General features: G+C 35.0%; 1 protein-coding gene across 1 annotated transcript; it reads left to right on the top strand.

Annotated features, from left to right (window-relative positions):
- The first annotated feature begins 14,847 nt into the window (after window positions 1–14,847).
- On the top strand, window positions 14,848–16,770 carry LOC307124299 (uncharacterized protein). The gene is made up of 4 exons (XM_079813366.1): window positions 14,848–15,273; window positions 15,416–15,624; window positions 15,757–15,916; window positions 16,124–16,770. Exons 1-4 carry the CDS (start codon window positions 14,988–14,990, stop codon window positions 16,261–16,263), a joined length of 795 nt encoding a protein of 264 aa, XP_079669492.1. The 5' UTR covers window positions 14,848–14,987; the 3' UTR covers window positions 16,264–16,770.
- The last annotated feature ends 617 nt before the right edge of the window (window positions 16,771–17,387 follow it).

The following is a 17,387-nucleotide window of genomic DNA, read 5'->3' as shown; positions in this document are numbered from 1 at the left end:
TACAAATAAAGTTTCAGAGAAGGATGCTTTCTACATCCTTATATCCCGCTGTCAACCCGGGACTAGGTTCCCCCATCAATATTGTAAAAAAAAAAAAAAAATACGAATCGAAAAAAACCGTGAGGAATCGATTCTTGGAATCGACTCCAATCGATTCCGGAACCAGGAGTCGGAATCGGAATCGATTCCAAAAATTTCGGAATCGACCAGCCCTAATTAACAGTGATTTACTTTTGAATCTAGAACATACTGCAGCTTCTTTGCACGTTTGTGTGCCTTTGTAAGCAGGTGAGACTTCTTTCAAAAACATTAAAAAAAATTTGTTTCCTAACTTTTGATGAGTACTGTGTATTTTCTGCCTTATTCTGTGATCATAAAAAAATATATATATAGATATTAGTGGTTATTGTTCAGCAGTGTATTTGATTTCTTACCCAATTAAAAAAAATCTGTAACTTAGACAAAGGTCAGATAAAAACGGACATTTCTGCCCCCGCTCACTTCTGAAATGATTTTGAACTATGTATTGAACTACACACATTTACTTCATGCAATAATACAAATAAATAGAAATGAATACTGTACATTTCTCTGTGGGATTGCATGGTCCATGGCAACTATGATCACATCATACACATCCTGTGTCTCCCGATCCAACTCTGTGATAGCTATTAGAGTGCCATTCTACAAGTGAAGGAAATTAGAGTGTTTTTTTTACTAAATAAATTAGATCTGAACATTGATATAACAATTTCATATTTATAAAATTATTATATCATGTACTGCAGCAGGCACAGTGACAGCTGCCTTTCTCATAAGTCCCTTCACCTCTCTGAATCTGAATATTTCACTGTGTGAGGAAGTAGTGATGGTGACACGTCCATTCTCTCCGATGTCAGAGTCTGTGGCTAAGATTTGGCACACCTCTCCAGGTGATGAGGGTGTGTACGCACCTTCCTGAATCTCAATGGTCTCTGGGAGAGGAAGAAATTGTGGGTTGTTGTCGTTGACGTCCAGAACAGTGATGATGACCTGAGCTGTGGAGTTTAAACCATCGACGGGCTGGTCTACAGCTACTACCTGAGAAAGACAAGGAAGCATCCCATTTAGAGTGAATAGTCATCCGGAACATTTTGTAAAAGAAATGAACGTGATTGCTTTGTACCTCTATATTGTAATTGTCTAGAGTTTCTCTATCCAAGCTGGCGTTGCTCCGGAGTGATATTACCCCTTGACTGTTGATAGTGAAGGTATCGCTATCCATGATAAAGTGACCTTTAGAGAACCCTCCCTAAACAGACAGAAAACTAGTACATAAAAACAAACTTATAATGATGGTTTCATGTATAACTAACGTGGAAGATTACAACAGTTTTAACATTGAAGACTTGGGTAGTTAAAAGAGAGATCTAAGTGTTTTGCCTTGTTGTATACTTTCATTTCTAATCTGTTGCTAATGTGTTTCTTAGCAGTTTGAAGGGAATTGCTAGATGTTCTGGGTGGTAGCTAGCAAGCTCCCTTACGAAAATTAACCATGGTTTTATTATAGTAAAAGTGTAGTAACCATGTTTTTTTTTGGCTAATTGATTACCATTTATATAACCACAGTTTTACCACAAATAGCATGGTTAAACTATGGTTAGAGTAGTAAAGCCATGGTTTATTTGTAGTTACCATGGTTTAACTATAATAACCATGTTTTTTTGGTTTTATTTGTAGTAAAACCATTGTTCCTTTTCGTAAGGGTCTGGATGACTGTATGATAGCTAGGGTGTTGCTAAATTTAGTATCATTAAAATGTCCAATATAACCAGACATTTCTTGACAGTTTTCAAACAGTACCAGGTCTGGATCAGTGACTGTTGTCTGAAGAACAAACTGATCCTGTGGTGAATTTTCCAGAATAGATACGTTGTACTCATCCTGGTCAAATTTCGGAGGGTTGTCGTCCACATCCTTAATGGTGACGGACACCACAGCGTTAGCCGTCTTACTGGCATCATCCTGCTGAGTTGCCTATTTATAAAGAAATCATGAACAGAAAATATAAGCAAACACACAGTACCCTTCAGATTCATGAATGTCTTAAGAAAGGTCTGAGACCTGTATGTGAACAGTTATCTGGTCGATTAACTCTCTGTCTAGTGCCGTTCTCACAGAGATGACTCCACTGTTTGGGTCAATGTCAAAGTTGCTCTGATATTCATTTGGAAAGACTGGAACAGAAATGTGGAAAAATGCTTTGTTATTATCAAAAACTTAAATCAGAGTCACACAGAGATTGGAGATCACGCTGTGCACACATAGAAACATTTTGGAGCACAGACACTTGTTGTCAATGCTGCCCGTGACTTTTATTAATAAATTAGCTTCGCTACTGAATTGCTACATTATATTACTCAGCAAGGAGTTTGTAGCGTGACGTTGCTGTTTTTGATGTAATTAAACTGACACCTTGATTAAAAGTAGAAATGCTGCACAGACACAGGTAATTCACATCTTTCTCTCTGTGCAAAAATAACGACTTTATTCAATAATTTCGTTCTGGCCTGTGCCAGTCTCCTACGCTGTTTATGTTGCAGCTCCCGCGCATTCATCGTGGTGCTTACATGAACAGCAACGACTGCCGTAGATCTAGGAGACTGGCACAGGCTAGAATGAAATTGCTGATTAAAGTCGTTATTTTTGTTTGTTTCTGTGCAAAAAAGTATTTTCGTCGCTTCATAAAATTAAGGTTGAACCACTGGAGTCACATGGACTATTTTATCAACTGCCTTTCTGGACCTTGAAAGTGGTAATTAAATAGCTGTCTATGGAGGGGTCAGAGAGCTCTCTTATTACATCAAAAATATCTTAATTTGTGTTTCGAAGATGAATGAAGGTCTTACGGGTTTGGAACTACATGAGGGTGAGGAATTAAAAAACGGTCAAGCAACAACAACAACAACAAAAACATCACCATTATGGGGATCAGTGTTCCATTTGGTTGGGCACTTGGAACATTCATATTATTATAACTCTCTGATGCAGCAAGAAATCAGTTATTTGGTTTGAAAGGACGAGAAGTAATAAATAGATTGTATTAAAAAGTTGACCTAGCTTCTGACTGAATAATTAACTATAGTTTATGAGTTTATTATTATTATTATTATTATTATTATTATAGTTTATTAGTCAGAAATTAGGTCACTTTTTAAAAGCAACCTATGTAATACTTCCCTTCATGTCATAAAATTATCGTTTACAATTTTATTTGCTAACACTCACGTCATAAACACCTGTGAAACGTTTAATTGGGTTGATATAATCCCTCTATATTTGTTTCAATATCTTGCAATTGATCATGCTTGAGGCAGACTTCAACTTTCAGCATCAAAACACAACAATGATAACAACAATGGTAGCTACACTAAGTCCAGAGTAAATCTAAAGTAAAAGATCAAGTACTCTCTACAGTTATTCTTTAGTTACTAGAACTCTTGTGTAAGTGAACTATACTAACTAAGCATATGTCAGCACAACATACTATTCCTATTTCACTTGACTTGTTTTTTTAAAGCAATTGGTTTACATGTTTTTCTAAGACTAAGTAAAACTAATTCGATTTTACAGTGTAGCCATGGATTATATATTTTTCGGCCACCAGCCAGCCTACTCTCTAGTACTACATCCCTCCCTTTTGTCAGATTTGATCAAATATTTAATGTCTAGGCCTGACATGCCCATGCCTATCAAAAAAATAGTAGTACAAAATCAAATCTTTTGTCAACAGCACCTGCTGTTATGCTGTAAACTACAGGCGCGTTGATGCCCGTGTCGCCATCTTGAGCTTTTATGGCCTCGGGAGTGACGTCTGAAAACTGTCCTACCTGTGCATGGACAGAAAAGACACGGAGGGTTTCATTTGTTTGATCAGACATGCGTTTAAAGCATTGATCATGATGTAATTTACCTGGTTTTCCTCAATGGATGCCTGGTAGAGGCTGTGATCAAAATAAGGGTTTAGATTGTCAAAATCTTCAACCGTTATTTCAACCGTCGTGGTGTCATTGAATTCTCCTATATCCTGCAAAGAAGCGTGTTTTACTATCAAATTATAGTTCATCTAAAAATTTTAATTGCATTGTATGGGAAAAAAGCAGCTTGGACAATTCTACTAAACATCTGCTTTAGTGATAAGAAAGAAAAAAAGAAAGAAAGTCCTATACTCTCAGAAAAAAGGGCACTGGAGTGGTACCCTTTCAACATGTTTTGGTATGAACCTTTAAGGTAGTAATTTGCAACCTTTAGGGGTAAAGAAGGTACAAAGTTGTACCTTTTGAAAGTACCGCCCCATGCAGTGACAGCTTTTTCTGAGAGGTTTGGAACAACATATGGATGTGTAAATGATGACTGAACTTTCACTCTTGGGCAAACTATTAGTGTAAAGCAATACTTAGTAAAAATGCATGTGAGACTGGTAGGATGTCAGAGAGTTTGTCTTTACTTTAGCTTGCACGGTGAAGATGTACTGTGGAGCATTGTTGTAGTTCAGACGTCGTTTCAACCTGATGTTACCGTCATCTCTCACTTCAAAATCATCTGGTGCTGGAGGCTGTCAGGGCATGTGATTTAAATGAGATCATCCGTAAAACACAAACTGACCTCACACATGATTACGCACAAAGTGTTGTTTTTTTTTCCCCTAAAGAAGAACTGAATGCATTAATGTGTTAAAAATGAACTATATGTGCTTATTTGAAATTAAATATATTGACTGATAACTAAAATATTATTTGTAATGAGTCAAATTAGTCAAATTAACAGCCATATTCGAATTGTAACTTTGAAAATGTAGAAATTTAAAGATGTCATTGAGTGCCTGATTGGCTAACAAGAGGTAGTGGTATCGAAGCAACGGGATTAGATAAGTGATAACTAGGTCAGAGATGACTGGGAGATGATGTCCAATTATCTGTAGGATACATATAGAGCAAACTCAACCAAACCGGAAAAATATTATTTCAACCTGTTGTTCCATTTTTAATGCCCCATGAAATCAAAATGTGTTGGTTTTCGTGCATGTCTACTAATGTAGAGGTATCTATATGTTCTAAACTGCCATGAACGGCTTAATATATATACTACATATTAGGCTTTACGAGGCATAAACAGTCCTCACTTTAGATGAGCTCACAAAAATAGTTAACTGAGAACTACTAAATGTTTAATAACTACCTGAATTTATCATGAATTACAGTAGAAATACATGTTAATAAAGCATTTATTAACACACTGAGTAACTATTACTATAGTAATAATAATATGTCTAAATGGACATTTAAATAGTTTATTATTCCTTTACTTACACTTTCTAAATGATCTGATGAGCCACTGACAACTCCTAAATAACTGGTTTGTAAATAATGTAATACCTAATTTAGAAATGATAAATTGATCATTTATAAAGTATGAAAATACAATTATTAAACACATTATAGATATGCTTAAATCAAGAATAAAGCATTTATAGCTGTATTTATAAACTGCCTATTAATGTCTATTAATGATTTATAATTGATGAATTAACTATTTAAATACACAATAGCGTGTAGTTAGCCTATTATAAAGTGTTACCAAATAAACATTTAGCAGAATTAAGCATTTCAATTTGAAATATCTTAAATTTTGTCTTTCTCTTTTGGGAAAAAGAAGCAAACATATTGGTGATTAACGCTCCGCGTAACGCTTCACAATTCAGTTTTCAAAATGGTTTTCAAACCATACAATGCAAATTCAAAAATGAACATTTTAAACCAGACTTTTATTTTGCTTTTTTTGTGTGTATTTATTCAAATTATTGTTTATAAAGTCATAATTTTGCAAAAGTAAAATTTTAAAAATGGAAATGGAAAATATCCATTGATAATGTAACCGTAAAACAAGAAAAACAAACCTCTGGTTTAAATTTTTCTTTTGCATGGTATTCATGGCTGAAAACTGAACTGTGAAGTGTTACGGACCATTAACTGTGCACTCATTCATTTTGTCCAGTCAAATGCTCTCTTGAATTTTGCTTCTCCTAATACTACCTCCCACTGATAAGCAACTTTATTTATATAGCGCTTTTAACAATGCAGATTGTTTCAAAGCAGCTTTACGGTGTTAAACAGGAAAATAATGCAGCATAATTTTATTCAGCCGTCCAGTCATTCTGGAGAAAACGGTGATGTCATCAGTTCATTTCAATTATCATACAGTGACAGTGTGGGCTTTAGATCAGTAATTAGATCAGTAATTTAGTTTATATGGTTAATTTAGTTTAATAATTAGATTTATTTTGATATTTAGTTGAAAAATTTAGAAAAATGTTTAGTGCCAGGAACTTGTCTATATCATGGTCACCAGTAATTTAGTTTTCTAGAAGCCTATTGTGTTAGTTACATACCAAATGTGTGAGACTCAGCTTAGACTCACCAGTATAGAATATGAAACTTTGTTGTTATCTGTAGAAACATCTGCATCTTCAGCCTTCACCCTGAGCACATCTGAACCCACAGACAGCGTCTGGAATGAAAGACACAGTTTATAAAGAGATGTGAGTCTCTGAGTGACCAAACACACGACCGCTGTATAAAGACGAGACATTACACACACCTCTGACACTGTGGCGCTGTATGATTTACTCTGGAAGATCGGAGGATTGTCATTGACATCCTGAACGTTTAATGTCCTGACGTTTTTCAGCTGAAAAGCACAATGAAGACTTTATAGTGAAGGTTTATGAGCTGAATCTTTGTCTTATTGAATGATTTGATAATGTTATTGTTTAAACTTACCGATTTTGAGCAAGTGAGTGAATAAAACAAATTCCCTCCTGACTAGAAGAAATAAAACACAAAAAGAGACATATGTCGCACTTCTTTTCTTTTTGAGATATATAATAATAAAATAATAATAATACAACCAACCACATCAGAATGGGTAGCGGTTGTGGATTTAGCCTAAACTAAACTCTCATTCAGTGGATATTGTTGGTTGTATTGATATAAAAATTGAGAAAAAGGAATGATATATATATATAGGCTATATACTTCTCTGTCTCTCTGTCTCTCTGTCTCTCTGTCTGTCTCTCTCTCTGTCTCTCTCTCTCTCTCTCTCTCTCTCTCTCTCTCTCTCTCTCTCTCTCTCTCTCTCTCTCTCTCTCTCTCTCTCTGTGTGGATCAGTGAGGGTGGACAAACCTCCTTTAGCACATCAGCGTCCAGTGGTTTGATGGTCCGTACAGTAGCGGTTGGGTCTCCATTAGTGTAAACCAGCTCCAGGAATGTCACACCGATGGGAAAGAGATGTGACTCCAACACCAGGCGATCATCAGGTCCGATATTAGTGATAATCTCTACATCTCCTGTTGGCCAGATCAAATACATATTCTGACACATTATCTAAACATAAATGCTTGATAATGCCAGTATAGTTCTTGCATTGCTACTCTTTGATATTCACAAGCAAAGGCATTTTAAAATGACCACAGATATTTTTTTTTGATCAAATATCAATTATTTTACCCTATATGAGCTGTTTCAATACAAATTATATAGAAACATTAATATTGTGGACATTTCTCACCTTCATATCCCTCCTGGATATTCCCTACATTGACATCGGTGCCGGTTGCACAGTTTACCTGTGAGTTACCTTAAACAGCAACAAGTCATTGGTTTTAGGACTTAACAAACAGCTTAAAGCCTGAACATGGTAGCACAAAATACACTAAATCACACAATTCAGTAAAAACAAGATGTATAACAGTTTAAACATGAGCATACAGCTGGTGACATGCACTGAAAAAACTTTTATTTTCTCTTTTCACATTTTTGCACGCAGCTTTTTTAAGTAAATATCGCATATGGAATTAAGTAAACTGTACTTAACTAAATAAATCAAAATTAACAAAGAAAATAAGTAATTTTAACTTGGCCATTAAAAGGTTGAGTAATTTCTACTTAGTTGAAGTTTTCTTTGCAATACCAACCGTTGTTCTTATTAAGACTTTTTAGTTAACTTTACTTAATGTCCAATAATTTGTTGAACTTACTTTAGTATTTAGTAATCTGAATTTTTTAAAATTTATTTACATGCTATGCCTTAGTTACCCAGAAAACAATAAACAATACTTGACTGGTTTGAGTACCATTTTGCCAAAGCAAAATAAATAAATAAAAAATAGGCGCTATAAAAGGTTTTTGAAGCGGGGCAATTCTTAACAGACTTTTCACAAATTTCCTCCACTTCTGCAGTCATCTTTCTCCTTATTTGCATTCACTCATTTTCTATTCATCTTGAATGTTATTGACAATACAACTGCAAATTTTGGGAGAACGTCACAAGTTGACTTCATGAATTCATGTTAATTTCCTAAAATTGCTCACCATTATGGTGATCAGTGTTCCATTTGGTTGGCCACTTGGAACTTAATTTATATTATTTTAATTTTCTTCCTATGCAGCGATGCAACAAGAAATCACAGTGATTTGATTTCAAAGAAGTAATTAATATTTTATATATATATATATATATATATATATATATATATATATATATATATATATATATATATATATATATATATATATATATATATACACACACACACACACACACACACACACACACACACACACACACACACACACACACACACACACACACACACACACACACACACACACACACACACACACACACACACACACACACACACATATATAAATGTATGATATATAACATAACTATATTTCATGTCAAATAATGTTCTTTTAACATTTTAATGCTAACATTTATGACACATTTTTAATTGGGTTGATATAATCACTCTATATTTGTGACAATATCTTGCAACTGACCATGCTAGAGTCACACACAGACTTCAACATTCAGCATCGAAACACAAAAATGGTAATGTGTTTTTTTTGTTGTTGTTTTTTTTTGTTTTTTTTTACTTAAGACCATACAATTTTACAATGCTGTCGTTATTGGGGTTATACTGACAAAAGACCGCAAATAAAATAGTAAAATAAAGCCAAAAATAGCAAAAACAAAGCAATTAGTTTATTCATGCCGCAATGAATTCTGAGAGTACACTTCCTCAGATCACAGACAGAATTAAGTTGACAAAACTTAAATGGTTTAAGTAAGAACAACTTGATGCAATTAAGCTTACTTACTTGAGTGTTAAGTACATTCAATTCTAGTTGAACTACTAAACATACGTTCACTTTACTTGAAGAAAACGTGGAAACCAATTGCACATAGTTTTTTAAGTTGCCATTACTGAAAATGACAGATTAAAACTATGCAGAGAATAATAGTATTTAAGATGTTTGCAGAACATAATATAACACTGTTAGTTAAATGGAATTACTCAAGTAATCTTACTAGGGATGCCACAATTCTCAATATAATATTGAACCGTTCGGTACAGCCTTCACGGTTCAATACGCGCATGTGAATTGCGGTTTTTCGGTTTTGCATTTAATTAAGTATTTTTCTACAAATTCTATAATTTGCCTCCATCCAAATACTGAACAACGCGACATACATTCACATCACACGTTAGTGGTAGAGTTATACTCACGGAACACTATAGTTATTCACAATCACCAACCCAGATAGCATGTAGTAATCGGCCCGAGCTCGGCTGCCCCGCGGCGCCTGCGGCTCTGACTCGGCATCGGCGTGTGTTTACCGGGCCGATTCTGGCCCGCAGCTCGCTCTGGCACATGCAGTTTTGTTACGGCTGTAAAGCACTGGCCCGATTGCTGTTCATTGTAACTGGCCCGATTCTGGCTATAGAGATCTGGGCCACTTCTGTCAATGACTCGGCTTATGTTCAATCACTGATGGTTACATAATGAAGCAATAATTAACATAAAATTGTTTTAAAATTTACTTAATTTCCTGACAGGATCTGATAATGTGTTAGCTACTCATTTAATGTCATGAATTTGTACAAATCAAAATATCTAAGGTAAAACTTAATCAAAATGATAATAACAGTGATCGTTTTGCACAGAAGGATCAAATCTATTTAGTTGTAATAAAGCATGCAGGTCATTCTTTACGGTGTAATGCTTTTTAAACGTGCTAAATTATGCACGTGATCTCAGGTGACTCGTTCATCGTCACTTACAGTAGTGGGAGGGGTCTCAACTGTGGCGATTGTGGTTGTGTTTGGACGAAAACAAAACAATGGATTAAATACCACAAAATACGAATATGGTAAGAAAAAATTTGAAAACATTGATGCGCTTTTATTTCCAAGTATTCTATGAAGCAGACACGCTGAAAAGGACTAATGTTACAGACGTTAACAGCACGCGTGGGACTGCAGCTAACCCCATAACTGTTGCAGCTGCTAGCACGACTTTCTTGCATGGGAATTCGATGACCACGACCTAAATCAACCTAAAAAGTAATAGCAGTGCTCATTAATTAAAAAAGTTCTTTTAAAATTTGTTTTGAAAATTGTTACGATGGGCCATATGCAGATAAAACGGTTGCCATTCAGCGATTTGTTGTTGTTGTTGTTTTCTCTCAATGACGGCTTTAAAACGAACTCGGTAAGTGCCATATTATATTCTAACAGCTTGTGTTATTACCCATTTATTTAATATAAATATTTATTCAAGTTATAGGCCTACAGCATTTAGCTGAGCTTCGGCAAATTCAAATCTTGCGTAACAATGACGCATTTCCGTAGCCGTAGCTGATTGGATGACGGTCATTGAATGGACAATAAAAGGTGATGCTAAGAGATTCGGTTTCACAACAGTTTGACAACATTTCGACGTTGGATTTCAATCGCAAAGGTAAGGTTTTTGCTACTTGATATGCTGTTGATACTGACTTGCTATTTTAAAACATTGTCAATGCTAAATTTAGTTTAGTTTAGGTCAAGTATATATTATTTTAAGAAACCATGCTGAACAAATTATTTGAAGTAATAAAATAGTCCATATACTATATGGCTCTGTTAACAACACTAGTAAAAGCCGTAAATGTTGTATTTCTGAGCTAACTTAAAGGAAATACGGTAGAGTGTTGACACTATGATTCTTGCTATTTTAAAACATTATTCACACTGTTAAATTGTAACTGTGTTTAACTTAAAAGTATTTTTAGGTCGTTATTTGGTAACACTTTACAATAAGGTTCATTTGTTAACATTACTTAATATATTAACTAACAATGAGCAATACATTTGTTAATCTTTGCTAACGTTAGTTAATACAAAATACAGCTGTTCATTATTTGTTCATGTTACTTCACATTGCATTAACTGATATTAACAAAACTTTTGTTTTGAATAATGCTTTAGTAAATGTTGAAATTATTATATTAACTAAGATTAATAAATGCTGTACAAGTGCAGTTCATTATTAGTATACAGTAGAATTTTGACTCTGTGAATAAGGTTTTAAAATAGTAAGTCATAATGTTAAACAGTAACATTGTAATTTTCATTGTGTGTTGTACAGACTGTTTTAAATGGGTTCCAAACACTTATCCATTTTCATTTAGTTATAGTTTTACGTTGGTGTCAATTGGTTGGTTTATTGGCCTCTGTTAACAGTCCTGAAAATATCTGTAGAACAGATCCTGGTTTACGTATAAAAAGATGCAAATGTAGGTATAAAGAAAACAAAAGTACACATTTTGGGCAATTTACAGCACATCAGTTGATCTGCACAAAGACAAAAGAGTAATGTCAGTGTTTTATAATGAACATGTGAATAGGAATGATATTTTCTGAGGTGTTAATGGGCTATTGCAAGCCATGAACTGCTGGTACTGATCTTTCTTTCTTCTGGCTCTTTAAGTGTAAAAAGTGTAAGTCTGTAATGTATGTAAAGATGTAATTTAGTTGATTTCTGGTGTTTTCTGATCTCTATAAATGTATCTATGCAGTATATTGATTGTAACAAAATTAAACTTTGTTTGTGTGCTTTTTGCTTTTTTTGACAGACCACAACAAGATCAGTGAAGTTGCCAAGCTCAGCACAGAAGAGGCCATCCTGTGTAAGTCATGTCTGAAAACTATGAGTTTTATACTGTAAATTCTAACATTCAAAAAAAGGCGAGGGCAAGTGTTGCTCAGATTCTAAAGTCTTTGCAAACTCCTAACTCTAAGGCTAGTGATGACACTCCTCATAATCAACAGATGTACACTAGTAAAAATGAATCCTCTGAAGATAATGACTTTGACAATATTGATGTGGTGGTGTCAGAAGACTCTGTTAATTTAGATGATTATGATGCAGTGATGTCGGAAGACTCTGTAAGTGATTCTGAGAATAGTGATGACTATTTTGAGGAAAGTCCTGATGAAGCTTTTAGAAACGCTCTAACTGACTGGGCTATAGACTTCAGAATCACAATGGTTGCATTAACAGCTCTTCTGTCAGTCTTGCGTAGTATGCATCCCAGCCTTCCAAAAGATGCTCGAACACTGCTTAAGACTAACACAATATATAGGATAGAACAAGTAGCAGGAGGCTCTTTCTATTATTTTGGTATTCTTAATGCATTGTCTGGAATGCTTGAAAAAATATTGCCCCAGTTACCAAACAGACACACACTGAGATTGCAGTTGAATTTTGATGGCATTCCGTTGCACAAGAGTTCAAATATGCAACTGTGGCCTATTTTAGGCTTATTACAAGGCATAGCCAAAAAGCCTTTTCTAATAGCAATATTTGGTGGCATTTCAAAACCAAAAATACTGGCAGAGTATTTAAAAAGCTTAATTGACGAAGTTAAGGTCCTGCAGTCAGGCTTTATTTTCAGAGGAAAGGAACTACTCCTAAAAATTAGTTCTGTAGTTTGTGATGCACCTGCTCGTGCATATGTTAAGGGAGTTAAATCTCATACAGGTTATTCGTCATGTGGTAAATGTGTACAGTCTGGTGTGTACATACAAAAGCGCATGACTTTCCCTGAGACTAATGCTGCCCTAAGAACGAATGAAACGTTCAGAAGCATGTGTGATGAAGACCACCACATAACTAGATCTCCATTTACTGAACTTGATATAAACATGGTATCATGTTTCCCTCATGATTATATGCATTTAGTCTGTCTTGGTGTGATGCGAAGGTTATTAGATCTATGGACAAGTGGTCCTCTCAAGACTCGTTTGCCATCACAGAAAGTAGTCAAATTATCTCAGAACTTACTCTCCATTAAAAATTATGTCCCATCAGAATTTGCTCGTAAACCAAGGTCGATTGAAGAAAAAAACAGGTGGAAGGCAACTGAACTAAGACAGTTTTTACTCTACACAGGATCAGTAGTTCTTCATGATGTTGTATGCACTCCTGTTTACAATAACTTTATGCTTCTCTCAGTTGCGATTTCAATTCTTATTGATCCAACCCTGTGTTCTGTAATGTGTGAATATGCAAAGGTATTACTAGTGGCTTTTGTGGAGCACTTTGTGAAGCTGTATGGCAAGGAATATGTGGTGTATAATGTGCATGGCCTTGTTCACTTAGCTGATGATGTGAAATGCCATGGTCCACTTGACCACATTTCTGCATTTCCATTCGAGAATTATTTAGGGCAGTTAAAAAGATTGGTCCGACGTCCATGTCATCCTGTTGCCCAGATTGTACGCAGGATATCTGAAATATCTAGTGGTGGTTCTAAGATCGACCCTTCCAAAAGTTATGTGCGAAAAGAGCATTGTGATGGTCCTATTTTGCAGTTTGTTAATGGAGAAGTGAGACAGTATAAAGAAATATATTTCCCTGATTTTTGTCAAAAAATTTCAAAAGGCGATAACTGTCAGAATTGGTTCCAATATTGGGTTGGTACAGAACATCTATATTCAGAACAATGATGCTTACATCGTATATGCTGAGATTGAGTCTGTTCGTAGATTTTATGACTACCCAATTGATTCTTGCAGGCTTGGAGCTTATCTCGTATCTGATCTTTCTAAAGAATTTAGATGTGCCAAAATTGATGAGACGCTTAAAAAATATGTCATACTTCCTTTTCAAACCAAGTTTGCCTGTCTACCTTTACTGCATTTAAATTGACAACAACAGCAGTTCAACTGTGTGTTGGTCTTAGGTTTTTTAATGTAGCATAGATATATTTAAACATAATTCACCAAAATCTCACATTCAGGTACAGGCTTGTGGAGTGTAACATAACAGTATTTTTGAAAATAGAAGGATTATTGTGCAATAATAAGCGGAATGACAGCTCAACTTGACTTGATTATTATTGTGTAAATTATTGTGTAATGTGAATAAAAATTGTGTAAAAATGTGTAAAATGCAACAAATTGCTCTTTTTTTTGTTTTGTTTTTTGAAGATTTTTTGGGAAAATGTTCCATATTGTGGAGTTCATCGAGTCATCTGAAGTGGAAGTTGTGCCATCTTCATGGGTGCAGAATGGTACCTGTGCTTGGCCGACTTACAAATCTGTGGCTAAGATCCAGAAGGCTGTAACACTCCATGAATCTCCTAATCGTACTTGGTCTGCCTTCAGGGTGCGAATTATTCACACCACAGGTACTAAAATATTAAGAAAACTGTGACAATATTTCATGATTGTTACATTTTTGGGGAGGTTAACCACCATGTATGTTTTATAGACACGTATCAGGAAGCTCGGCTCAAACTTCCGCAAGCAACTCTGATGTCTGATTTGCAGACAGAAGATGATGATGATGATCGTCCAGCATACACAAAAAGAAAGAACAGGTTTGTTTGTATTTTAAGCATGTTTTTTTACCACAGGTGTTTTTCATATAAACGGTGTAGTTAACCCCAAAATGAAAAGTCTGTTAGCGACAACAGAATGAGGGAATAGATGATTGCAGAACTTTCATTTTGGGTTAACTGTCTTATATGTAAATTGTACATATATTGCATTGATACATTATAATCTGCAAGTTTTGCTACGGCACTATTTTAACGTTGTTGTTTTTTCCTCATGTACACGATCAGGGGAAATAAAAGAAACCACTCTAGTGAGGATGATGACGATAATTACTTTGCAAGCAAGAGACTGGAAAAAACTGTCAGAATAGGGGACCGTTCAGAAGTTTTTGCAGCACCTCAAATACCGTCACCACCACGGACTATGGCAGAACCTCTGAGAACTCCATCCAGACACACAGATGGTATTGCAAGTCCTACCACCTCTAGGAATAATTTACGTCTATGTACCAGTGCAGCTGGAGATGGAGACAGAACATGTTGCAGTTCATCATGTGTTTGTAAGTATGAACTTCATTTTAAAGGCCTAATTCAACAAGGGATTTAAGATTTAACTGACTACCTACCAAAACACTATACAAAAAATATACAAAAAACAAGCTTCAAGTGCATGTACGCTTATTTATGTTTTTTTTTTTGCAGCCCTGCTGACTGAAGTTTTAAAAGCACAAGAGGTCATCAAGCAACAACTTGCCATCATTCTGAAGAATCAGCAGAAACAGAACAGTGCTCAGTCGCAGAGTGATGAACTTCCAGACATCACCACATTCAACCTTCCTTTGTCAGATTTACCTGATCTGGAAAGGCTTGAAAATCAAATAAAGGATCAGCCAGAACAAATGAAGAAGTTGGTAAGATGAAGTCCTTGAATTTTTCACACAATGTGTCTTGTCTTGTATGTATTATAATCACATTGATACTCCGTTACTGTTGTATATTTATTTTGCCTGTAATACCGTTTCATTTTTTTTTTTTCTTCAAAGGTAACCTATTTAGGAACAATTGGTGGGTTTTCCACTAAAGAAGCTGTGTGGCGTATCCTGGGAAAGCTTTTGGCGAACTCCTTTGCTAAAAGAATTAACTGGAGTGGTGCAAACCAAAAAGTGGCATTTCGTGCATTGGCCCTCAGGACTATTGTAGTCAGTAAGTTGATTTGATATACATTCCAGTACATATAGGCTGCTATACATCTGTCGTGTACGATTACTTTCATATAATTGTTAATGTATTGTTAGTGTATTTTTTGCTTGTTTTTTTGTTGTTGTTTTTTTTACCAATATCTGTTCTTTGTTGCGCAAAATTGTGTAACTGTATAACTAACTATTTGTGAATATTGTTTGCCATTTACAGATGCAGTGAGGACAAATGCCCATACCAAGAGCTCCACTGATAAAGAGGTGGAAAGGTATATAACAAGATGGCTACAACTTGCTCCTGACAGAGATGGAGGAAGGAAGGAAAGAGCGAAGGCTAACGTGTTTAATGTGTAAATTACTTTGATCAATTCTTTTCTTTTTTTATATTTGTAATGACAGGTATAAAAATAGGTGTTTAAGTATTTCTTTCTTTTTTCTTTTTCTTTTTTTTTTTGCACTATTTTATTTATATGCGTGTTTTTTTAATTAGTATTATTGTGGGGTTTTTTTTTTAGATTACATTTTCTTGACAAATAGGTGTTTAAAGATAGTTCTTGATACCATTTTAGTTTACCATTACCATATAACACATATACCTTTTTTTTATTTTTTCAATATAATCTAGTTTAAGTATTTATTTATTTACAATAGGTGTTTTAAGATGTTTCTTCATACTTGTATAATTTTAAATATATATATCCATTTTTTATTTTTTTATTTAAAATGTGTGCCTTTTTACAAAACTTTTGTATTCAAGTTTCTTTGAACTTATACTTGTGCACTTTAATATTTTTTTTTGGTTGTGTTTAAAGTTGTTTCTTGATAAATGTGCAATTTTCTAAATAAATATAGTTTCTTCATATTTCTGTCCTTTGTTTTTATATCATTTGCAACAATATTCGGATTAAAAATATGTTTTAAGTTATGTTTTCATTTTCTTCAAAAGTTTTATTATAGCCTAAATGTTTTGTATCACATTATCCATTTGCTGTCATATCAACACAAAAGTGGTATAAAGGTTATTCAATTAACATTAATAAAGGTAGACATTTCATAATAACATGGCAAGAATTAATCGGGCCAGCTTTGGCGGGCAGTACGCATTAGTGACGGCCCGATTCCGGCCTGATTGTGGCAGCGTCGGCAAGTTAACGGCTGCCGCATCTGGCCCGATTGATTCGGGCCGGAATCGGGCAGTGAGTAAACATGCATACGGCCCGAGTGCGGCAGACGGAAGCGGGTCGACGGGTAAGTCTCCGGCAGTCGAGAATCAAACCGGAACTGGCCCGAGTGTATTTTGCTATCTGGGAAAGTTCATTATTTGCATGCGTTTTAAAGCCTTGCCGGCGTGTGCGCGGTTTAAACATTAGCGCGCACTAAACGCTTGTCAAACTCGTGATTACTGGACTAAGTCGTCTTACTTCGCTAATACTGTCAAATACACACAAGGTTTACATAAACACAGTCGGTTATGTCTA

This window comes from Gobio gobio, assembly GCF_949357685.1.
Source record: "Gobio gobio genome assembly, chromosome: 3".
Taxonomy (NCBI): Eukaryota; Metazoa; Chordata; class Actinopteri; order Cypriniformes; family Gobionidae; genus Gobio; species Gobio gobio.
This window is presented reverse-complemented; position numbering and strand designations above follow the sequence as displayed.